The sequence below is a fragment of the Centroberyx gerrardi genome, chromosome 21 (genome assembly GCF_048128805.1).
Source record: "Centroberyx gerrardi isolate f3 chromosome 21, fCenGer3.hap1.cur.20231027, whole genome shotgun sequence".
Lineage (NCBI taxonomy): Eukaryota > Metazoa > Chordata > Actinopteri > Beryciformes > Berycidae > Centroberyx > Centroberyx gerrardi.
The window spans coordinates 17,014,761-17,040,631 of NC_136017.1; the positions used below are offsets into that span (position 1 = coordinate 17,014,761).

The 25,871-nt window shown below is 39.9% G+C and overlaps 1 protein-coding gene across 1 annotated transcript; it reads left to right on the forward strand.

Moving 5' to 3' along the window:
- The first annotated feature begins 1,577 nt into the window (after positions 1–1,577).
- gucy1b2 (guanylate cyclase 1, soluble, beta 2) lies at positions 1,578–23,087 on the forward strand. Its single transcript, XM_071902129.2, has 17 exons — positions 1,578–1,619; positions 4,403–4,476; positions 4,611–4,705; positions 7,366–7,526; positions 10,433–10,532; positions 11,374–11,543; positions 11,653–11,746; positions 12,328–12,431; positions 12,545–12,646; positions 13,301–13,394; positions 14,596–14,792; positions 16,704–16,827; positions 16,907–17,055; positions 17,842–17,988; positions 20,175–20,329; positions 20,608–20,789; positions 22,879–23,087. The coding sequence occupies exons 1-17, from the start codon at positions 1,578–1,580 to the stop codon at positions 23,085–23,087; spliced, it is 2,199 nt and encodes a 732-aa protein (XP_071758230.2).
- The last annotated feature ends 2,784 nt before the right edge of the window (positions 23,088–25,871 follow it).

Consider the following 25,871-nt stretch of genomic DNA (forward strand, 5'->3'; position numbering starts at 1 on the left):
GTTAGAGTTAGAGTGGTTGACCTGTACTGACCAGCTGATCTCATGAGTTTTTGTAGTTTGAGAGTTACCGCTGGTCAGGAAAGAACCTCACATTCAAGCTACCTGTCTGGGCAGGAGGTTTCAGGTAAAGCTGCACTAGGCAAGATATTTATGTAAAAACCAAGCCTAAATCAAAACATGGGGCTGCAACAGAGAAAAGCGTCCCGTCTCCACTAACTGAGATGCCACAGATTCATCCTATTTGCCCAAATTAAATTCTGGTATCGGTATGTTCTTTGTCTGGCCTATTGGGGGGTGGGGAATGGGGGGTGTTGTACTGGGCAGCTCCCTGTGTGAATGTGAAACAGAGTGGAGCTGGAAAAGAGCACAGAGTTCAGTCAACTTCCCCTGGATAAAGGTTAAAAAAAAGGATAAAAAATGAAAGAAGATATGGAAGTAGGGTACGTCCCTGTACATAAGGACCGGAGTTAAGAGGTCAGAGATGTAGCTTGAGGCCAAACCATTTATTGCCTTATAGGTAATCGATAAAATCTTAAAATGTATTCTAAAAGTAATCGGAAGCCAATGGAGGGACACTAAAATGGATGCATATAAGGAGTTACAATAATCTAGACGGGATGAAATAAAAAGTAGAGGATTGTGACCCAGCAAGCAATCACATAAAAACAGTAGTGAAAGTGTCTGAGAGGCTGTTCTCTCTCATGCTCTTATCACAGAGAGTTTGTTCAGCACGTGACCCAGCGGATGTTAAGCCTCGACCCCCTCTGGACTTAAACCTCAACCTCTGGCTGGATGTCAGTGTTTTCCCACGACCAGACCCCACAAAGCACACCAAGAATCTCATTGACAGAAAGCTCTCATGATCATATTTTATCAGACCAAGTTTGAGATCACAGCTCGATTTGAAGTACTTTTTCTAGCTGCACACAACCCTACATTATCATTTTATGTTGTGTTTTTTTTCTCCACCATGATTTGTGTGTCTAAAGTGCGTCTATTGTGTGTTTCTATTCAAGTTGGTTGGTGGTTTATACATGAGGAGTATATACAGTATGTAAGACTAAGGTACACATCTTTAAAGAACAACTCTTTAGAAATTACACAAGCACATTTTGGGATAGCACCTCACATTCTTATTTACGTAATCCAAGTGTATTTTCAGATCAGAACAGTGGATCTGAACAGTTACAGAAATACTTTTGAAATAAACATCTGAACCGCCAGGTAGGACAGGTTTTTGTACTTCTGCGAATAAGTTTTGCCTCTTTACCACACTCATATAGTATATGAGAGATGTAAAAAAGCTTTTCTACCCTCTGTATCAGGCTGTTCCCTGACTGTTGGAGAGGCTGAGCTAAAGATGGTTCTATAATCGTCATAAGCAACATACATTAAGACTGTCATGGCACGACTGTTGATAGAGAAAAGGAAATTGAGTGCACACACACATACACACACACCCTTCCTCCCTCCCTCCAATCCAGGCTCTTTGATATAATATTAGTGCCAGACCATATCAACTCTATCCTTGTTAACCCCATTCACATGTAGCTTACTATAAAGGACTTAGAATGACAATGACACCGGGGGTGGCTAGACAGATCAACCCAAAGCCCTACGTACACAGAGTTTGGTCATTTCATGTAGTATGTGTGCCAGCTGATTTTTAAAATGTTGCCCATCTCATCATGAAGTTGGGAATTGAAGGCTGCTGTTAGGTCTCTACAGCCAATACTCAGTTGGCAAGGATGTGTTTGTGTGTGTGGGTCGTCCAACCTGACCACACTCTTTCTCTGCATGACTCTGGCTACATGGTCTCAGCCAAGTTCAGAGGAAATGGGTCAAAGCAAGGCAGCATGTGACCAGTGGGCGACTGGTTCAAACCGTTCTATTTATTCAAATGCAACAAGATGGGTGTTGGGAAGGAAAATTAACATTTTTCCTCACTTTTCCTTTACGCTGGATGTATTTCATAACAAGTGGGATGCCATCCCTTCACTTCCTGCAAATGTCCATTTGTATGTCACTATTAAATATCAGAGGTGTGACCAAGTCAACTTTGCTCGAGTCCCAAGTTAGTCTCAAGTCAAGTCCCAAGTCTAAATGTAGATTAGCAAGTCAAGTCCAAGTCAAGTCCATGTCATTACTGTAATGTCAAGTCTCAAGTCTAAATCTAGAACAGCAAGTCAAGTCAGAACAAAGAGTCCAGTATCAATTTAATATCTTAAAGAAAACTAAATATCTAGGACTTTTCAATGCTTTTTGATTCTGGGTCTTTATTGGCCTTTATGTGAAAAAAACATAATAAGAAAAGACAATTTTAGCTCACAGTCCCACATTACTGAGGCTATTGACTGAAACTTTTTCAAGCATATGAACCACTCAAGGTGTAGTGTACTTTATCTGCCATAGACCCTGTTGAAGAACCACAAAACTGGAGGCGGCACTTCTTTCAAACATACTCAAGTTTTAAACCATGAAAAAGTGTAGCAGTACAGCATTCCTGAAAAACATTCTACCCAAATAAAATAACTGAAGTATTTGTACCAACCTAAGACCATTAACCCCATCTAGTGGACAAATATATTATGAAATACAATGATTTCTAGAGGATTGCCTCAACATTTTCATTAGTTGGTTAGTTTTCTTCAGCTGCTAAAAGTCAAAATGTAAAGGTATCCTTTTAATTGTCAGCATGTTTAAAATTGAAACAAGTCAAATTCACTTCAATCACTAATTATGATAACCCTTGAAGAAGGATATACATACACATACATATACATCCTTCATCCCCACTTTAAATCACTTACTACAGTGATACACACTATTCACAAGTGATGAAAGTGAAAGTGATGAACAATCACTCACACACACACACACACACACACACACACACACACACACACACACAAGCCTATATGTGTATAATTGTCTTATTTTGATTTCATATTATTTATAAAAAGGCAAAAGAATTGTAGTGGTGGCTGGCTGAAGGGATGGATAGGAAAAACAAAGGGAAGTGAGAGAGAGAGAGAGGGAAGTAGGGAGGGGAAGAGACAGAAATATGTGTGCGTGTGTGTGTGTGTGTGTGTGAGAGAGAGAGAGAGAGAGAGAGGGAGAGAGAGAGGGAGAGAGAGAGAAAGAGAGAGAGAGAGAGAGAGAGAGAGAGAGAGAGAGAGAGAGAGAGAGAGAGAGAGAGAGAGAGAGAGAGAGAGAGAGAGAGAGAGTGTGTTCAGTTAAAGTGCTTTATGCATCCAAGCCACTGTTGTTAATGCATTCAGCTGGATTACATCAGATACACACACATGGTGAGTAAACCTATGATAATAAAACCTATTGGAAATTTGTTTTTTGAAATAAATTAAAATAGCTGATGGTCAGCTGATAATTATCTGATGGTTAACTGATCTGATGTTATTCTTGAAAGCAGAGAAGATGAAATATATATATAATCATATATGTACTGTATATATATATATGTATATACAATATATACTGAGAGGGTCAACTAGTAAATCCCATTTGGAGTTCTGGGGTTTCCTAATCTGATAAATTGAATACTTTGTCTGATAAACCCTGATGGGATTGTTATCCTTGCTGGGTTTTTATTTTCAAATTTTCCTGTTTTTTCTTTATATTATTGTTATATGTTATTAATAATATATTATTATTATTTAATGTGTCCACTGTTGGGGTGGGAATAATTAACTCCCAATAAATAATTCATTTATAATTGTATACAGTATATTAATAAATTGGATATTAACTCACAGATTAAAAAATAAAAAATAAAAAGGTGGTTTTGTTGATGGTATGCAGTGATGCACAATGTACAATTCAAATTGAGTTAATTTACACTGGAACAGAATATCTAACTTAAACCCCCTGCTACGCAGAACTGACCATCTCATGAATTGGATATTACCTTTTTAGTTGGGTTTAAATCAAAATGTTCTGGTCCTTGTGGCCTCTGGCCATGTTAAAATTCCTTAAAGTCTTTAAAGAGTAACTAAACCACACCCAAATTTGTGGTGAAGCCTGACATCTACTGGTGAAAAGTAGGGTACTAAATTGGCCATCTGCTATTGGCTGATCTTTGGTGCCAGGGGATGTCACCACCTGTTGTACAACTAAATAGGACTGTTAGTGGGAAGCCTTAATTACATATCTGATATCTGAATCTCACAATGGAGTGTCCAAAAGAATCTGTTCCAAAGTGTTCCAATAGTGATAGAATTTTCCTACTAGGTTATTACTAGATGACTTTTTGATTCAGTTAACACTATATATTCTGTAATGACAATGCCGACATAGCAGTAAAATTGCTTTTACATGTAATCAGACAGCAATAGGTAGAAGTGTCTAAAACACCAGATAATGTATAGTGTTTGTGTGTGTGCAGTACGGGTTCATCAACAGCTGCCTCCAGTCTCTGGTGATGGAGAGGTTTGGCCAGGAGACCTGGGACAAACTGAGGTTTGGACTCTAACATCACATGCATTACAATCGACTGGATAGGCTCTTTGGATGAAGATGATGATGATATCATGTCACCTTATGCCATGCAATTTCATGTTATGCAGTGTATAAATGTGTATGTGTGTGTGTAGCTCTCTAGCAGGCGTCCAGGACACCTTCATGACCTATGAGGTTTACGATGACATCCTGACCCTCAGGCTGGTGCAGGAAGCCTGTTTGATGCTCGGTAGGAATAATAATACTTCTATATCCTGCATCTTATAGTGGTAATCCTTGTTGTTTTTGGTGCTAAACTGTCATTGCTGTGGTGTTTTGTTTTATTTTGTCTCCATCTTTGGTGCTAAGCAGTCATTGCTGTGGTATCTGCAGGTTCTCAGAGGTCCCAGGGCTGCCCTTAAATACTTGTGTGTAATATTGCTGTATTCAATGGCTAGACTTGAACACTATAACACAGATTTTATATAAAACAAGTACAATAAACAATTCTAAAATTAAAATAAACAACATTAGGGGGGTGTCCAAAATTATGCCCAACATTACCATGAGCCCCACATGAGGAACTGTACCTATCCTGGATCTAAAGCTGCATGCTCTATACTTTATAGGTCCTATGTACATCTGACAAAGGTGTACATTTATGTGTTTTTATGACATTTATGACTTACTAGCTGCTGGTTGCTGCTAAAAATGGAGGAATGGGATTGTCTAAGGTGTGAACTTGTGTGTGTGTTGACGGGTAGTTCAGGTGTTAACAATGTCCCTGCTGAGGTCTAACAGGTTACACCCAGTAGGTGTCTTGGGTGTAAGGTGTCACCCTGTCTCTATATGACCCATGTCATCACTGGATACACATTTACTGCCTCTGTTTTCACTATCTCATATCCAGGAGGTGACATTTTTAATTTCTCCAGTCAGGCTGTCTCACTGATATCCAAATCTCTTTTTCAAAAGAGACCAGAGAACAAAAAAACATAAAATGACAAAGAAAATACACAGTGCAATTCAGTCACAGAGTAAACAACACACAGGGACAGACATTATAAAAAAAACAATTATAAATATAATAGAAAATGTGAGATATCATTGCTTCAAAATCATTGTGGGGGAAGGAAAATTCTAATTTCAAAGTTTGCAGTCTGTTCCATTTACGGCACATAGCAAAGGAAAACATCTAACTAACTAAACTAACAAGTCCTGTGATCTGGCAGCATAATCACTGGATTAAAACCCAGTAGAGATGTGAGGTAGAGGGAGCCAATAAGCCAATTTGTTTGTTACCCAGTGTTCCTACAGACATTTGTAATCTAGAAAGTATTATTTTAGACACTTTCTGCCAAAAAAATTGGTTCTCCTGGTGAAATCTGGTTTCCGCTAACCAGACCAGTTTGTTGAGCTGCCAAAACCTGTCAGCTCCACAGGGTCCAGTATGTTGTGTGTTCTATGTTATGACAATAAACAAGAAATTCTTACTCAGGGCATGTCAGTAGGGTACTAAGCTTTCCTGCCATTGCAGTCTTATTGGTCCTGCTCTGTTCTCCACCTGATAATCTTGCCTGTATTCTACTGGGAATTGGCTATAATTGAATATCTACTTGCTCCTCTTGATGTAATATTCAACTGGGAATCACTGGGGATGTTTTCTTCATCAAACATGCCCATGCTGGGAGATGGACTAATGTCTGACTAAGCTGTTGATTTGAAATTAAGGACACCATAGTCAGAAACAAATGTGCATTCAATAATATGGGAGATTAACTCAGTGATTTTTATCTGACACAAATTCAACCCACCTTCACAATCCCGCAATTTTGCCCGCTCACCATGACATTTCCACATCAAACAATTAAATCATCATGAAGTCAATCATCTGATGATGTCCATAGCAATCCGCTGGAAAGGAGTTTCAGTAAGAAACTCTTTTGATGTCTTTTGGCACTCTGGACAGGTTTGGCAATGTTCAATGATGTCCTTGAGCCTTAAGGTAGGTGGTCTGCAGTTGGTTGGTACCACCAGTCGGTTCTCTGACTCCTCTGCCACATACAACATTAAATTTTCCGACACATACCATTCCCTCTGATCAGTCAAAATGCTAGGATCCTTTCTTTTCATATAAGAGAAGTGCAAGTGAGGGGTAAGTTCTCTGCAGTTCTCCAGAGTTCTCAGGGATCTGCCATTCTTCAGAGGCTTTTAAGGTGCACACATCAGTTGAGAGCAAATTTCCAAACCTTATCAACACAGCTCTGCTAGCTCAAACTAGTTGTAACTAAAACATTTGCCAGCGAAAATAATTGTCAGCATAGATTAGCCATTGTGCTTACAAACACACATTGTGATACAAACATTTGGTCAAGCAAGGTTCACTCTACACTGGGGAGAGAGAGCGCTGTCTCCTTAGCATTGGGCAAACTTGATAAATTCCAAACCACAAAAACACAGCTCTGCTAGCTCAGTCTAGTTCTAGTAAAAAATATTTTTTTACTGATTGCTGAAAAGGTGTTAAAGGTGTTTATCAGACTGAAAGACGCTGAGCATTCTGGCATGGTATTTACCAGCATGCCACCATACAATCCTGCTACACATAAAGTTAATAACAGTTAGTTTGATGTTAAATCAATGATTGAATTTAAATTGAAATAACATTGATTTTGTGGCGGTGTCAATCCATTTTCAATGTTGTACATTATTTCAGGGTATAAAACTGATGATCAATGCTTTATTTTAAAGTTGATTCATTGTCATTTGCATTGATACATTAACATTGATTCTACATTAATATAATGTTATTTTGCTCTCTGGACAGAGGGAGAAAATGAAGGTGCAGGAATTCAGTGACAATGTCTGTGTGCATTGTGACGATATCGCGCTGTATCTGTGTTGATATTTCAGGTGTCTCATCTGAGGTGGTTCTCAAGCTGTTTGGAGCGCATTTCTTCACTTTCTGTAAGCAGGCGGGTTACGACACCATGCTGAGAACACTGGGAGGAAACCTCACCGAATTCATAGAGAACCTGGATGCTCTACACAGTTACTTGGCCCTATCTTACCAGGTCTGTGTGTGTCTTGTTGGACTTTTGAACTATTTCCTTACTTAGTTTTCTTCACTAGACACTTGACATTGGTGGGAAAAGGTTTCTGTCTTGTTTGTTGTTTGTTGTTGCAGTGTCTGTGTTGAAATCTTAGCTTGTGGCTAGTGGTACTATATAGACCCCAGCCAAAAATGCCTATAGTGACATACCCAAAATGAATTAAGAATAGCTCCACAACTACCATCATCTGCATCATCTTGACCTCTATTGATAGGTAAGAACTTGGGGGATTTATTCCCAGTGGCAGTAAGCTTGTGACTGTTACTATGCCAGAGTAAACTCAGATAAACCAAAGGAGAAATTTTAATTTGTATCCTCGCCTAAAATTTATCCTAAACTACACATGGATAAGACCATGATAGCAATGATTCCATGCACAGAGACAGCAACTCCTTGACTACATCTGTACTAAAGTAGATAGCAATACAACAAAGCACATAAATTCTACAAAGGTTTTAGTGAGGATAGGCCCAGGCACCCTCTCCCTTTTGGCCACTTGGATACCCAATGTACCCAAAGTGTGCCAAATTATGGAGCTTTTTTCCTATCTTTAATCAAGAGCGTGGTCTTTCAATTTGAGAGCATGATTTATTGATTTCACGTTCAGATTTTGTAATGCTTTCCCTCAAACCCTGTCCTCGCACTCAAATATCTCCTGCTTGCACTTAGATTTGCTCTGCTTCTGCTCAAACTGTATGCTTGCACTCAGATATAATGTTGCTTGCACAGATTTCCTGCGCTCCAGCTTCAGCCCTTCTCCTCGCACTCAGGCTGCTTCTGTGCGCTCGTGAAATGTCTGACATTAAGACAGTAGAAAACAAAAGTAAATTCAATGAGCAACTACATTTTAAAAACGCAGTTGGTGTGTTGTGTATATATCCTTCTCTTCAAATGATGTTTACCGTTGCTGTGTCAAAGTCTGCTCTATCAGAAAGGTTTCACATATTGGAAATACGGTAAACTTGCAGGTATCATATCTGTAACATATCTACAATTAAATCAGTTACATTGCAGACATTAAGCACTAGCTTTCCAGTTGAACAACAAGGGGTCTGTTACTGTTAAAGCTGAGGAAATCCTTAAATTGTGTCACAGATATTATTCCAATTTATTCCAATCTGAGTTAATGCTACAGCGTGATTACTGGAGATTGAGATACACATTTAGCTACTCATAATTTCTCTGGGTTTGACTGGGTTTATAAGCATTAATTAATGGCTTCATTAATTTTTTATAAATCATTTACTAATGCTTTGAAAATCATTTAGAAGTCATTAATAGGCAATGTAACTGATTTAATTGTAGATATGTTACAGATATGAATATGATACCTGCAAGTGGGGACGTGTTTACCGTATTTCCAATATGTGAAACCTTTCTGATAGAGCAGACTTTGACACAGCAACGGTAAACATCATTTGAAGAGAAGGATATATACACAACACACCAACTGCGTTTTTAAAATGTAGTTGCTCATTGAATTTACTTTTGTTTTCTACTGTCTTAATGTGTTAGCTGGTTACTTTTGCTGTTGGTACTTTTCCCATTCCTAAACACTAAAATACAGGAAAAAAAGAAACACGGCGGCGTCCATTTTGTTGTTAGTTGCCTAGCAACAATGTTCCCATAACGTACAACACTTGAAAGCCAAGCATATTATCATGGATGTATTCTTGTGCCGCAAATATGACTTAACCAATTCAATTTGAAGGAAGTAATAGCACCATTAAAATAAAAAACTTACTTGAGGTCCTTGACTTTGGCGGTCCATATTGGCCAGTGATCCGCGAGACTCCCGCTCCTGAGTCATGAAGGTGACGTCGTTTTCCCCTCTAGCACACCGACGGGAGGCCGGTGTGCTATACGGCTACTATTTTATGTAGCTATTATAGTAAACGAAAAAGTACGGGCGCTGGTATATACATTAACTGTCCTTTTATTCCAAAAGTCGTATTTAATAAAGCCCCGGAGGGCGGGAGTGGATGAACCCGGTTAAACAGTAACCGCCCGTACGGGACGCTCTAAGAAGTACAGCGAACGCACCCGCAACGAGGCAGGGATCATTTCATTGGTCAACACTACACCTGGCATTCTATTGGTTGGGGAATTTTGACAGGGTTGTTGCACAAAAAATCCGAGAGCAGAGCAGAAATCCGAGAGCAGACGTTTCACGAGCGCACAGAAGCAGCCTGAGTGCGAGGAGAAGGGCTGAAGCTGGAGCGCAGGAAATCTGTGTGCAAGCAACATTATATCTGAGTGCAAGCATACAGTTTGAGCAGAAGCAGAGCAAATCTAAGTGCAAGCAGGAGATATTTGAGTGCGAGGACAGGGTTTGAGGGAAAGCATTACAAAATCTGAACGTGAAATCAATAAATCATGCTCTCAAATTGAAAGACCATGCTCTTGATTAAAGATAGGAAAAAAGCTCCATACCAAATGAGTTGTTTTACCTCTTGGAAGGGAATCTGGCCAAGGGAGAGGCCTTGTAAACAAAGGTTATGTCGAGTTGGTGAAACTATCAACTTTTTAAAAAATAAATTTTAATTAGTTTAGACAGTTGAGTGACATTTGTTTTTGTCCCCTTGTGAGACAGTTAGATCACCATATATGTCAGGATTTCATTTTCATTTTTAGAGAACTGTTTTTATGTGTTTTTTTTATATGATTTGACTTTTATGTATAATTTGTTGTCTAGATTGTTTCTTAATTCCTGTGCTGTGTTTTTTTAATGTACGCAATTACCTGCAAGAAAAAGTTAATAATTAAAGTTAATAATAAAGTATATCAAATCAAATCAAATCAAATAGAAGTAAAAAGAGAGAATACTTTCAAATCCAGAAGTAAACCAAACCTCCTCTATTTGCCAGGAGATGAATGCACCGTCATTCCGCGTGGAGAAGACTGAAGATGGGAAGATGCTGCTTCACTACTATTCTGACAGGAAGGGCCTGTATCATATTGTACCTGGTAAAAATATTACTTTATTACCTTCTACCATATGGTGTCATAATAAAATATATAACATGCGACCCCAAATGGAAAAACACGCACATAGTCCGTGATAGGTTTTTTGGTTTGTTTTTCATAGATTATTGGTGTTTGCTTTCAGGGCTTTAAATTGGAATTGGAAATTATATTGGAAGTGCCTTGAAAGTCCAGTGGGTGGGGAGGTTTTTTGGGGCTGGAAAGTGAGTTGTGAAAGCCAGAAATGTCAGCACAACTAACTAAACTAACTTCTGGGGACAGTTGTCTTGTCACAGATCCAGACTCTGAGCCAAGTGTCCACAGAGTCTGCCCTGGTCCCCGGACCCTCCTCATCCCATTCTTCCCCTTCTCCGAACTTCCAATATAATCCCTGCTACCCATGCGCTGTTGTACTGTCACTCATTCAAGTGCTGTCCAACCTCGTGAAATGCCAACAAAACACTTGGCAGCAGCAGCACTTACTGTTACAATTGGGATCATCATTTGTTCCCCCTGTATTAGAGGAAAGCTACTATTGCTCAGTCAAAGAGGGAGAGAGAGAATATTCTGTTAACAAGTTGATTCAAGGCAATAGGGAGACTCAGTCACAGGATATCAAAGGTTCATGTAAACAGCTTAACCTAAATAAGACCTTAACCAGTGTAAGGCCAGTAGCCAGGTTACTCTGGATTACTGTCCAGCAGCCAGGTTACCATGGAAAACATACTGTAGGTAACCATTGACTCATTGACCACCCTTTCCACTTCTGATCTCTAACTTCCTCCCTTCCACTTTCCATCAATACTGCCCCCCCCCCCCCCCCTTCCCGTCCATCTTGCGGCAGGCATCATGGAGATGGTTGCCAGGGAGTTTTTTGATAGCGAGGTGACCATGGCGGTTCTCGACCAATCGGAGGATGAGCAGACGGGGAACAAGGAGCATGTTGTGTTTCTGGTCCAACAGAGCAATCGAGCTGGCAAGACCAGACACCAGGACCATGTCAGAGATAGGAGGGTGGGTGGGACAGTCTGTGTTTATATGTGTGTGTGTGTGTGTGTGTGTGTGTGTCTTGTGTGTGTTTCTATGTGTTGGTCCAACCTATGTTTTGTGTGATTCTCCCCAGGAGACGACATTGAGGGGGATGAGGGAGAGGTGTGCATCGCTTGCTGGGAGGAGGAGTGGCTGGGACTTGGTCAGGACAGTGGTCCTAGGAAAAGGTTTGACTTGACTGCATGTTATTACCTTGGAGTTACAACACACCATCTGCATTCTGAATAGTTTTAACATACTGAGTTCTTTGTGGTTGAAGGTGCTGACTTTCAATTGCTGTACAAACTTACACACGCACACACTACTCATACAAGTGAAAAATAAAACCTCCCATCATCAAATAGTCAACTTTTCAGAGCATGTTATTTTCAGATTGCTGCCCATGTATTTTTGAAACCTGACAATATCCTTTGAATAGTTTCATGGCCCCAAATATCATTACATGTATTCAGCACAGAATAATGGAGATGTTCAGCTCAAGTAACGTAATATTTATACCTAAAGAGCCTAAAGCGTCATGACTACTGACATTTTAATAATGGGTGGCTCGAACCACCCATAGGAAACTTCATCTTAGGCAGCTTTAATGCCACGCACTACCCATTGAGCCCATTTAACCATAAGGACTTATACGTGAAAAGAAAATCAGCATTTTTGTTGAGAACGTTTTCAAATAACAGCAGTGCATGACATGAAACAAACCTATGATAATAATGCACAGTATGGGTGTGTTTGATATACCTCCCAGGCGGCCTCCGGTGCACCTTCAGTCCATGCTTCCCTGACAAGCTGTGGATGGAGGAGGAGGCTTTCTGCAATGCTTTCCCCTTCCATATTGTCTTTGATGAAGATGTAAGACTCCACTCTATCTCCATATAGCTCTATCTTAGTCTTTATGATGAACTTAGAACTCACTGCCTCCTTATTTTCCCCTATCTCTGTCTCTCTACCTATCTGTTCCTCAGCTGAAGGTGAAGCAGACAGGAGTGAACATTCAGAAGTTTGTTCCAGGTCTCCAGACCAGAGACACTAGACTGGACCAATACTTCACCATCATACACCCACAGGTACAACACACTAGAATATAATAGACCATGAACCAATCCTTCAGTTGTCTACATCCATACAGGTACAACAGAATGGAATATAGTAAAGTACAATAGAGCAGAGTAGCATATAGATTAAACCAGCATACAGTACAGTAGGAGAGTACAGTAGAGTGCAGTACAGTGTCATTGAATTGAGTACAGTACAGTAGTAGCAGAGTACATGAGAATACAGTACAGTAGGAGTGTGGAGTACAGTAGAGAAGACCTGTTTAAATGATGATTAACTTATATTCATGCCAATAGAACTTGTTAAATTGAAATTGAAAATAGAGTCTAGGACAGTGCAGTACAGCAGAATAGAACAGCAGAATAGTAGAATAGAGAAGAGCTAAGTACATTACAGTACAGCTCAGTAATAGGGTAGAGGAGAACAGAGTAGACTACAGTACAATACAGTTCAGTCAGACAACTCACGTATGAATAAAGATTTCATTTTGGCATCGAGGCTCTATTTCACTCCCTGTGAAAAGCCTTAATGCCAGCCAAAAGCGAGCAGCAGCAGAGAATAAGCAGTGAGTTGGCCAGCTTCGCTTCATTAGTGCAGTAAAATACAGTAGAGTGCAGTAGCAAACATTAAACCAGTCTTGTGCAGCCTCTGTCTCTGTCCTCCAGGTGACTTTTACCATTGAGAGCATCAGGAAATTCATCAACAGTCAGTTTGTCCTGAAGAGCCACAGAGACAAACACACCACGCTCAAACTACGAGGTGGGTTCAAACAAATAGAGCCACATTGTATTCTACCAAGACACCACGCTCAAACTACACGTGGGTTCTAACAAACAGAACCACATTCCATGTACAAAACAACTAGGCTCAGACTATGAGGACGGTTCTAACAAGTCACATTTATTCATAAAGCTAATTTTAAAAACAATTGAGTTGATCGAACTGCTGCACAAGGCCAATAAATATATAAAATCCCACTTAACATAGAACATCGACATATCACTGCCAGAAAAAAACACAAGACATACACATATCACCAGACAAATCAAGAGGACTTACAGTGAAAGCTAGAGCCGGGGACTTGAAAGAATCAACAGGGGGGCTGATCTGATGGAGAAATGAAGGCTGTTCCACGGTCTAGGGGCTGCGACAGTGAAGGCACAGTCACCCTTGAGCTTATAATTTGAGGGAGGAATAGCCAGATTGCAACAACAACCAACCAGCTCAACATTGGGAAGACCAAGGAGCTGGTGGTGGACTTTCGAAGGAGCAGGAAGCCCCCAAACTCTGTCACCATCCAGGGGGAGGAGGTAGAGATGGTGAACTCTTATAGGTTCCTAGGAGTGCAGCTCAATAATAAACTGGACTGCTCAGACAACACTGAGGCCCTCTACAGGAAAGGACAGAGCAAACTTTTCGCAGGAGAAGATCAATTCCATGTTTGTTGTGACATCCTTCAACCACTAGGGGGGCCATATCACCCGGCCACCTCGCAATCTCCACCCACGGTCTCCACAATCCGCTGGGGCCGAAATCACAAACAACAAACGAGAGCAACATCAGCAACAGTAAATTGAAGTTCAGATACAGGGGGAAGAAAAGAAAAACACAACCTGGAAAAGTCATATGTAACAACATTGCACGCTCATGTAGATTGATTATTCAGCAAGATTCTCAACTCCACTTGCCCTGCTATTAAAAAAAACTGCAATGTAATTCCATTCGAAGGAATAATCTCATATTAAATAGTATAATAATGGCACCGTGCGCGGATCATTCAACTTATGCAATTACAAATTAAGTATAGGTATGGTATTCTGTCAAAGCATTTACAGGGATCTGTTCTGGATGAACGGGCACATACAGTATATATATACAGTTTAAATATCTGTAGATCAGATGTTGTGGGTGATGTCTCTCAACTATATTTTGTGCCTGTGTTCTATCAACATATCTGTAGGTCAAATGTTGTGGATGGGGTCTCTAGGCTGTATGTTGTACCTGTGTTCTCCCAAGCTGCGGAGCCTCCAGGAGCTCCAGGATGGAGGCCTCCACCTGGCTGACCTGGCTCAGCATGACGCCACCAGAGACCTGGTTCTTCTCAACCAACAACGCCTAGCTGAGATGGAGCTCACCAACCAGCTGGAGAGAAAGAAGGTAGGATGGATTGATGGAAGACAGACTAGACTATATATACTGCTAATACTACTGCTGCTACTACTAGTACTACTACTATTACTACTGCCTCTACTGCTACTACTACTACTACTACTACTACTATTACTACTACTGCTGCTGCTGCTGCTACTACTACTGCTACTACAGCTGTTGCTGCTGCTGCTGTTTCCCTTTTCTGACAATAGTTAGATACTCTCAAAATATTTTAAAAAAATAATAGATTTGATGTAAAATGTGTGCTTTTAAATCACTCCTTCAATCTTGTCTCAAAGCATATTGAGTAAACTTCAAAACACTACACATTCAAGCCACATAGGCCTATGTCTTTTAGTATTTCAACAGACTCCTTAAGATTGAATTATAATTATAATTATAACAATAGTAATAATAACAATAATAATTTGTTTTATTATCATTATCATTAATAATAATAATAATAATACATTTTATTTTAAGTGCCTTTCATGGTACCCAAGGTCATTGTACAGTCATGCACAAAATTAGAAACATTAAAAAGTACAATAGCACAAACGAGATGGACAAAACAAAAAAAATGATCAAAGCATAAAGCTCAGAGTTTAAGAAGACAGGGGGAAGGCAAGTTTAAAAAGAAAACTTTTAAGAAGAGACTTTAATGAAGTAATGGAGGTGGTGGCATGGAGATCCTGGGGCAGAGTGTTCCACAGCTTGGGGCCAGCAACACTAAAGGACCTATCACCCATGGAGAGGAGCTTAGCAAGGGGGCTAATTCTCTAGTAAAGCTGAGAAAACTGTAAAAACTATCAAATTAATTTGGAAATTATTTGATGCTTAAAAGGAACTGATCTGATTATTTAAAAGAAAAATCAAACACTTCTTAATATAATATAAATACATATGCAACATAAATCAAATGGCTTGAATTTAATTATTTGTTACTCTTGAATGAATGAATGATTTAGATTAGGGACACAAAAGGTAGTTAATTGCAGACACCTCACATTCATGTCTAAGTCAGTCCCTGTTACATGGCTAGAATGAGTTGGGAACCGTTGTCTAAAGTGATTTTTCACTTTGGTCGAGGGTTTTCATCACACACACCTCCATAGCTGTTCAGAAACAGGCCAACATTTTCTGCACTGGTGATGCCATAAATGCCAGAAATGTATCAGGGGAGCATTCAAGACCACTGTTCCCTCTAAGCTGATAGTTTGGTGATCTACATCTAATAATTGACACTGACACACTGACCCACATTGACCAAATAATAATATCTTGTCTTATCTTGTCAATGCTCCACCTGTCCCAAGAAATTTAGTCGAAATAAGTGGGTTTAGAAGTTTTGGTGGTAAATGATATTCCATTGCAGAGACTTAGTAGCAGAGACTGTCATAGTAGAATATTCTACTATGGCAGTCTTTGCTACTAAGTCTCTACTGCTACTAAGTCTCTGCATTCCATGTGGCAAGTGGGCCGGATGAAAGTGGGGGGTATGGGCCAGACTTGGGCCAGAATAATTTTGCTATCTGGGATGATGCCCCTGCTTTTTAGTTAGGTCTTGCAGACTAAATATACAGCAGTATGACATTATGTCCACTACTGCATCACAACAACAAGCAGAAGGTAGCATACTAAAACTACAACACTCGTAAGGACTGGCACTGTAATGGTCTGCATATGGACTTCAAATATCAATGGTTTAGTATGGTCCTAGTGTTATGAAACGGTCATGAAACATACTATATATTTATGTTTTTACAGTGAAAAATATCTAATTTACAAATCAGAGGTTTCTGTAGGAGTCTATCAACGTTTTTTCAACAGGCAATAGGAAACTGATGGGGGGATGAAACATGGGAGACAAAATTGTTCAGTGTGTGTGCGTGTGTGTGTGTGTGTGTGTGTGTATAGGAGGAACTGAGGATCCTATCACGCCACCTAGAGGCTGAGAAGAAGAAGACAGAGACTCTTCTATATGCCATGCTGCCTCGCCATGTAGCCAATCAGCTTAAAGATGGGATGAGCGTAGAGGCAGGTCAGTCTGTCTGTCTATCAACCCAACTGTCTATCTCTCTATCTATGTGTCTCTCTATTGATGCGTCTGTCTGTTTCAGGGGAGTTTGAGGTGTGTACCATTTTGTTCAGTGATGTGGTGACCTTCACCAATATCTGTGCTGCCTGTGAGCCCATCCACATTGTCCACATGCTCAACTCCATCTACTCCAAGTTTGACCGCCTCACTAATGTACATGATGTCTACAAGGTATTATTAGTAGTAGTAATAGTAGTGGTAGTAGAAGTAGAATTAGCAATATCAGTAGTAGTAGTAATATTTATAGTAGTAGTAGAAATAGTAGTAATAGCAATGTTATTATTAGCCGCAGTTGTAGCAATAGCAATGATAGCAGTAGCAGTAGTAGTACTAGCAGTAATCGTAGCAGTAGCGGTAGCAGTAGTACTACTATAGAACTATAGCAGTCCTATAATACATTTTAGAAGGATACCAAACAAACATAATAACAAATCTTTAAGTGCCTATAGATATAACTATAAGTCCCTAAAGGAATATTAGTCAAGTCAAGTCATACTTCATTTGTATAGCACATTTCATTCACAGGAAAACTCAATGTGCTTTACAAGCAAAAACAATGAAAATCGCAAAAATGTTTTAAAATAGTAGAAATAACAAGACATATATATAAAATGTGATAAAAAATACACATATATTTAAAATATGCATATATACACACATACATACATCCACATACACACATACAGCCATATATACAGTACATGCACACAAGGTTAGTCGAAAGCTTGGGAAAGAAGGAAAGGGAAAGTTTTGAGCCCAATTTTAAAAGAGCTTAGAGTTTTGTACGGTGGTAAAAAGCTGATCTTGTGACATGGTTAATATGGCTGTGAAAGTTGAGGTCAGCAGCATCCATAATGACTCCAAGGTTCCTTGCTTGACCTTAGTGCTGGGTCAGACTTCTGAAAACAAATAACAAATGTTCTTTTATTTGCATTTGGGTTTGTTTATTTCCTTCAGGTTGAGACTATTGGTGATGCGTACATGGTGGTGGGCGGAGTTCCAGTCCCAACGGAAAGCCACGCCCACAGAGTGGCAAACTTTGCCCTGGGGATGAGGACAGCTGCCAGAGAGGTCACCAACCCTGTCACTGGCAAACCCATACAGGTGAGGATTTCAATGTCAGATTAGTTATGCTGCAGTCCTAGTGTGAGCATCGTGTATAGTAGCAGTCATACCACTGTGCTTTCCATTCCCACAATGTGACCCCTGCCTGTTAATTCTGCTCAACAACAGCTATTTTAGAAAAATTCACTGACAGAATGTAATCATGGAGCTGAAAGGTGACATTTTAATGATGCTGCAACATCTGGTGTAGTGATATGAGTTATTAAAAGTCAAAAAGGAGAAAGAATTAAAATGATTTTGTTTGCCTACTGTGATATGGAATAGACCAGTATGAACACAGAAAGAACCTCTGGCATAAACCTGACACCTGACAACGCCATCCTGGGAATAACACCCAGAGAATTTATTTTACCACACACACTCACACAAGAGAACACAAGTTCGTAAGGAGGAGCAGACACGAGGTTTCCAATGGTAAAAAAAGATACTTTTATTGGTATAAAGGACCAAATGTTGCAAGGGAAGAAGAAAAATATACAATTTAATTGGGCACAAGTGGTTTCAAAAATATAAAAAGTGTGGTCCTCTTTTTTTAAAGAAACGGACCACCCTCCCACCCCTAGTTTCTTGCCACTGAAGAGCTTTCTAACTATACCAGTGACATCTACCAAGGTGATGGGCTTAGACAGTCCAGAATCTTCCAGCACTACCTCCTGAACAGAGGGTCCCTCATTTGAGGTCAGCATTTCCCTGCCGAGAAAGTCATGAATAGTTTCCAGGACCTCTTTGAGGTGCTCCCACACCCAGGTGTTTGCTTCTGCAACTATAGTGTTTGTTTTTTTTTTGTCTTTTTTATTAGATAGTGGAAAGAGACAGGTAAGATTGAGAGGGGGGGGGTTGGGGCGACATGCGACAAAGGTCCTGGCCTGGATTCGAACCCAGGACGTACATGGTATGCACTTTAGACCACTGATCCACCAGGGCGCCTCACTATAGTGTTTTAGGCTTCCACTATCTCTCTGCTGAATCAGGAGTCCTCCATGCCAGTGTAAATGCAAAGTTTTACACCAGCCAGGCCTGGAATGCCTCCCCATTGTGATGAAACAACTACAAAATTGATCTTCAATCTTTGGTCAAAGGTGCTCTGGTACCATATACAATTATGAGGCTCTTTGTGTTGGAACATGGCTTTTGTTGTGGACAATCCATGATTAGCGTATAAGTCCAATAACATGACACTGCTTGGGTTAACATCAAGAAGGCCGTTCCTCCAAATCACGCCTCTCCAGGTTTCCTACTTGTTGCAAACATGAGTGGTGAAGTCTCCCATTAGGACAATACAGTTGGTATATGGAGCCCTCCAACATGCCACCTACCATCCCCTAGAGCAGTCATTCTCTACCTTTTTCATTTCAAGGACCCCTGATTTAGTACACATTAGGGCCACGGACCCCCATTTGGTGAGATTTTGTCTCTTGGACCCAAATCTGAGAATATGTTTATTGTTAGACATGATTTTGTCCAGAATTCCATGACTATCTGTATTGTAGGAAGAGAGATAACAGTGGAACTATGACCAAAATAGTCTAATTGTGTTAACTTCTTGTAAATGAAACATTGCTGAAGTTTAACAATTCATCAATTTGCTGGGGACCCTCTGGAACCCCCTCAAGGACCCCTGGTGATCCCCGGACCCCACATTGAGAACCACTGCCCTAGATGGTCATATACTCTGAACTGCTGTTAAGTACATATGCGCAAACATATGCAACACTACTTTGTTTTATATCACAATCCAGACTAGGGCTGGGCAATATGGTTGAAATCAATATCATAAGGATTTTTCTCGATATCAATATATATCACAATATGGTTCATGTATGCAAAATCACGTTAAATAATCAAATTAATGTTCATCTCATTGAACCGAATGGTAATGTTAGGTGTGATGTCAAACAAAACAGAAATATTCAAATAATATTCCTACCATACCTCATTTTATGAGAGTTTTTAAGTAAAATTTGCTTGTCATCATCAATTTAGACAGCAGAAATGTGTGTCACGATATTAAAATATCTTCATATCATCACGATATGATTCCACTGAAAGACGATAAACGATAATATTGAATTATCGCCCAGCCCTAATCCAGACCACTACTTTGCTCATGTATGCCAACCAGTGTGTATGTACATGTGTTGTTTGTGTGTGTATGTGTGTTTCAGATCCGTGTGGGCCTCCATACAGGTCCAGTGTTGGCTGGGGTGGTGGGGGAGAAGATGCCTCGCTACTGCCTGTTTGGAGACACCGTCAACACTGCCTCCAGGATGGAGAGCCATGGAGTCCCTGACCACATTCATCTGAGCACGTCTACATACAGGTGTGTTTATGTGTGTGACACCTGAGTCTCACCTGCATGGCTCCAGCCAACAGGGACCTTGTTAACACATGAACTACCTGGCAGCCTCCCAAACCCCTTAACAAACAAACACACACACACAGACACACCCACACACACACACACACACGCACACACACACACAAACACACACACACAAACAGTCCTCCCCTTTCTCTCAACTTTTGTCTTACTCTCTGCCCTCCTTTCCTCTCTGTCTGTCTGTCTGTCTGTCCGTCTCTCTCTCTCTCTCTCCCCAGTGTGTTGAAGGATGCAGGTTTTGACCTACGGGAGCGTGGACAGATTGAGGTGAAGGGCAAAGGTCAGATGACCACGTATTTCCTATTTGGGAACTTATGGGCGTCAGAAGAGAGCATCATGGGAAGAGAAGCTGGAGGGAGCCGTCTTTACAAAGAGGACCTGCAGGGCCAGAGAGTGAAAGGTTAATTACAAAATATAGGGTATTATTAGAACAAGTATGAGAATGGAAAGGGCAGGGTGTGCATGCGTATGGCTGTAATGTAAGTAATAATACAAAATAATAAAAGCAATAAAAAATAACAAGTAATATAAACTCACTAAGACACACAATACAAAACACAAAGACAAATAAATAAAATAAAAATAATCATTTCAATAAAAAGTCAATAAAAGGCCTGTCTGTACAAGAACATTTTTAGACGTCATTTAAAACCACATTTAAAGTCACCCCTGATCTTAAATTTTGACCGAGGGATGGCCAGTAGTCCCTGGTCAGATGACCTAAGAGTGAAATGAGGGGGCAAGAGTTTGCTAATGATCCATGTCACTAAGTGACTCAGTGCGTCATGCTTACATCTCAATTTGAAGAAAACAGTTTGTATGTTTTTCACAAAGAGGGCAAGAGCTGATCCAGAACCTTCAGAACAATATGTTTATGTATCAGGTGAGAAGCTTCAAGTGGTCTCGAACTTCAAATAATAATAATAATACATTTTATTTATGGGCGCCTTTCATGACACTCAAATTCTCCCACAGAACAGTAAGTAAAAGCATGAAACCGTTAGAGTGTTAAAAGCAGGCTAAGCATGTACTGGGGAAAATCTAATTCATTCTGCACAACTTAAGACACATCTGAATTATTATGCAGCTTAAGCTGCTAAAATGTATTTCCCTGCCATGATTGTCCCACATATAAGATACTGCTTGACTACCTGGTCTCAACCCTGAAACCCATACAGTCTATATACAAACAGGCGCTTAAGGTTCTAGATAACAAACCCAAAAGCATCATTGTGATGTACTATATTAATATGGCCTCCTGAGTTGGGAAAATCTTATTAAATTCCATGACACCTGTTTAAAATAATGGCCTAGCATGGTCTAGCACATCCCCCCTTTAATCACACAGAAAACCCTAAGTGACAGGTTTACAAGATCTACGTTGCAAGGGGACATGATGTCCCATGGAGGAGAAGCTCCTTTGGTCAGTGAGCATTGTCAGTGAGAGCTTCCCAGACCTGGAACACACTCCCATTAAACATGCAGCACAGTGGGGCATCCTGGTAGCTCAGTTAGCTAAGGTGCGTGCGATTTAACCACAATCGAATCTGTCCTGGGATTTTTGTCGTATGTCATCCTCCCCTCTCTCTCCCTTAATCTTTCCTGCCTGCCTCTACTATCAACTAGGCAAAAAAATGCACAAAAAATAATAATAATAAAAAAACATACAGCACAGTAACACCTACTGTTCCTTTTCACATTAAATCCTGGCTTAAGGATGTATCCTTCCACTGTTACGCCGACAATACACAGGTCCACCTGGCAGTAAATCCCAACAAGCTGTCCTGTATTGAAACTCTTATAAGCTGTTTTTCTGATATAAAGTTCTGGATGTCTAACAATTTTCTGATGCTTCATTTTATTTAAGTATTTGTATTAATTAGCACCAAAATTAGCTCCAAAACAAACAGAGATCGCATCATGGACACCTTGGCTCCTTTAGGTCTTCACTGTAAACCACAGGAAAGAAATCTATAGGGTTATTTTTGACTCAGATCTTGCACATGCCTTTGTCACGAGAAGACTAGACTATTGCAATTATCTTTTCTTTTCTCCTGCCTTCTGAAAAAATCAATTGATCATTCAAAATGCAGATGCTCGCATACTCACCAAGACTAAAAAAATGCTTTCGTTTTAGCTTCCCTACACTGTTTGTCTGTTAGTTTTAGATTTTACTGATTACTTTTAAAGCACAGATGGGTCTGGCTCCCTTCTTTTAAGTCACTTAACTTATACTTTTAAACTGGCATTTGTGTAATTGTCGTATTTATATTCTATTCCATTTATTAATTTTTTAATGTTCCAGCCTGTTTTATCATTTTTATTTCTCTTACTTTTTATTCTAATCTGCTTTGCTGTACAGTTATCTTTCAAACATGGATCATTAGCGATCGAGGTAATTGATTGAGGCGATTGAGGTAACTGATTTTTCATTTTGGGGTGAAATTGTCCTTTATGCCACATAACTTTTACTTTTCTCTTTCCCTTAGAGTCAGGTGACCCACACAACACCATGACTGATGCTCCCATCAGTTATGGTCAGAGAGACACACCCTCAGATGGAGGCATGACCCCTGCATCCAGCCACCCAGACACAATCACTCCCTATGCCTGGGACATCACCCAGCCATACCAGGCATTGACCAGCTACAACACACCGTCAAACCATTTCAACACCAGACTCTGCCTCTTACTCTGACTGTCACCTTCTCTGTCTCTGTCTCTCTCTCTCCCTCTCTCACAGCTGGATCTTAATGGTGTGTGAATAGAACGACCACACACACGCACACACGCACGCACGCACGCACACACACACACACACACACACACACACACACACACACACACACACACACACACATTTGCATGGAGATGGCTAAACTTCTACTTGTATCCTGTTGACAGTAGAGTTTCCTGTACCCGTTTATTATGGTTTTGGGAAAAACAGCAGTTTAGCTGTTCAGTATGGTCATGCAGACATCAGTGACTCACATTCCATCTATAGTAGGATTAGACTGATATATGGGGCCAATATTGTCCTTTTATTAAAAATGGGATCTGGTCCAGTCAGTGTCATCCAGTCATACAGTTGGTTACATATTTATTGTAGAATTTATCAATATACCACACTGGTTGTCTATGGGAACCCTTTAACCTGGGACATTTGGCTTTAGGACATATACATACGTGACAGTGGTATAAATAGCAAAGTGTTGCATGCTATGAACAAATAACCAGATGACACCATGTTTCGCCTACATGTTTTTTTGTTTGTTTTTTTTGATCAAAAAAATACTGGAGCATCAAGCTTTGAATTAAAGGTACAAAGGAACTGACAAGCTTCAAGTAAAATAAAATTAAGCTTGAAGTATGACATTTCTGGAACTATAAAATGTTAGGAAGTAAGCCTTTAATCGGTTTATCCATTTATATTTACCATATATATCACCATATAATCTATATATCATATTAATACATTTTATTTATAAAGCATTTTATGATGGATGTAATAATGGTAATACATAATAATAGAAAAATAATAAATGAAGGCAGTAAAATAATGAAACAAGTATGTATATTAAAACAGGTGACCCCACTTGCCCGTCTGCGCCCACATCGCCAACTCCTGTAGACGCTCCGTGTCTAGTTCTCCCCACCGGCCTATTCCAGCCTTAATTACTCGCAGCACAGACATTAGTAAATCACCGCAAAGAACTATTATACGCAACATTGTTATGATTCCTCTCGTTTCTATTATTACTGTGAAATATGCTGGGGGTAAGAAAAAAACCTGACCAATCACCTACACAGCCTCAAAGCTTTCTCCAGAATGCAACAGTGCTCTCACACAGAGCTGCATAGCCAACTATTCATAAAAGTGACTATTTCTTTTACTTAAGGAATCGCTATTTCATTTTTTTTATAGCCTAGTTAGCTCTTATAGCCTAAATAAAAGTGAGATAATAAAAATAAAAATGCATTGTTCTGTTGATATAGCCAACAGACTGAAGCAGCAGCTATTATAGGCATTGATTCCCAAGTCCTCAACCTGCTGTAGAACCCAGTTAAACCTGCAGCATGTGTATGTTGTGACTGTTCAGAGCTATACTGTACACTTGTGTGCGTGGGTGTGTGAGTGAGAAAGAGCAGGACTCTCATTCATGGGGGAGTTGTCTGTAACAGCCTCATCCTATGTAGGAAACAAAGGACAATATTATAGGACAAATAACTGTGTAGCAGATTTATATTTCGTCCACTATTCAGCCTATCCCTTGGTAGCGAATTTGAAAACATAATTCGGAAACATTGGCATATCATTGAATCTGACCCTACCTACACTCAACAAATGTTTATCTATACCACCCTGTGTTGTCTACAAGAGACCTCCTAATTTGAAAAACTGGCTAGTAAGAGCGGATCTTCTGCCATAAGTCCAGCCCCATTTCCTCCAGTCCATTCCTGATGGCAATTACAGATGTGGTAATTCACACATTCACTCCTTCTCAAAAAAGAAGCCTTTTGGATTTGTACTCTGGACACATTAGCCCCAAAAGGGTTAAATGAGGCTTTTGACTTGAGGCCTTTTCTATAAAGACTCGCCTCCATTCTGATGGCTTCCTCTGGTCAACTTCATATGATCAACTTTCTTCCAATTAATGTCCTCTATATACCGCTTGTTTCTCCAGATCATTATGCTGTCTGACCTATTGCATTTCTTTAATTGTTACTGCATATATGGGTCATATTACCTATTACTTATTGTTGTTGTCATGCTTTTTATGCTCTCTACTAGCTCTCTACATGCCCTCTGTCAGCTGTGGGTACAGGACTATTTTGTATTACCACTGCTTTTAGATCAGCAGAGGCACCTCATAACAGTTTAGTACTGACCCTCTTGTCTTTTCACTTAATATGCCATGATATTATGACCGTTTTACTGACCTGATGTTCCGGTCATGTTATATCCAAGTGATGTAGATTGTACTGTATAGGATACTAATATGTACTATTTTTGGATTTGAAATTTATTGTATTTTCTTATTTATGTTTTTCTCATTTATTTTTCGTATGTACTATTTTTGCATTATTTGGGTATTTCACTTGTTTTTCACTTTAAATCTTTATTCACCTTGAATCAGGTGACCTGTCAGGTGACCCCCTCTAAGAGGTATTTGTAGGATGTGTCTCTGTAAGCATTCATGTCTGAAGAAGAGCTCACACTCGAAACGTTACATGTGGTGGTAATAAACACCATTGGAGCAATTTCTAGTGTGCAGACTCTATCTTGTATTAATTGACTCTCTTTCTGTCCAGCACCTAGTATTAGTTTGGATGTGCGTGCTTTCTTGTATCTTTACGCTATTCAGCCTATGCCAGAAAGTAAAGTGCACGCTGTACTGGCCTTGTAAATTGTTTTAACGGGGAGTGACATATGCTGCATAAAACACGGGTGAGTTTCTTTGCAGAGTGCCGGAAGCAGCAT

Excerpts from the sequence above, each read along its gene's own strand:
- gucy1b2 (XM_071902129.2), top strand. The coding sequence starts at position 1,578 with ATGACACCGGGGGTGGCTAGACAGATCAACCCAAAGCCCTAC. Across the intron at positions 10,533-11,373 it reads CCTGTATCATATTGTACCTG|GCATCATGGAGATGGTTGCC; the intron begins GTAAAAATATTA and ends ATCTTGCGGCAG. Across the intron at positions 20,330-20,607 it reads CTGAGCACGTCTACATACAG|TGTGTTGAAGGATGCAGGTT; the intron begins GTGTGTTTATGT and ends CTCTCTCCCCAG.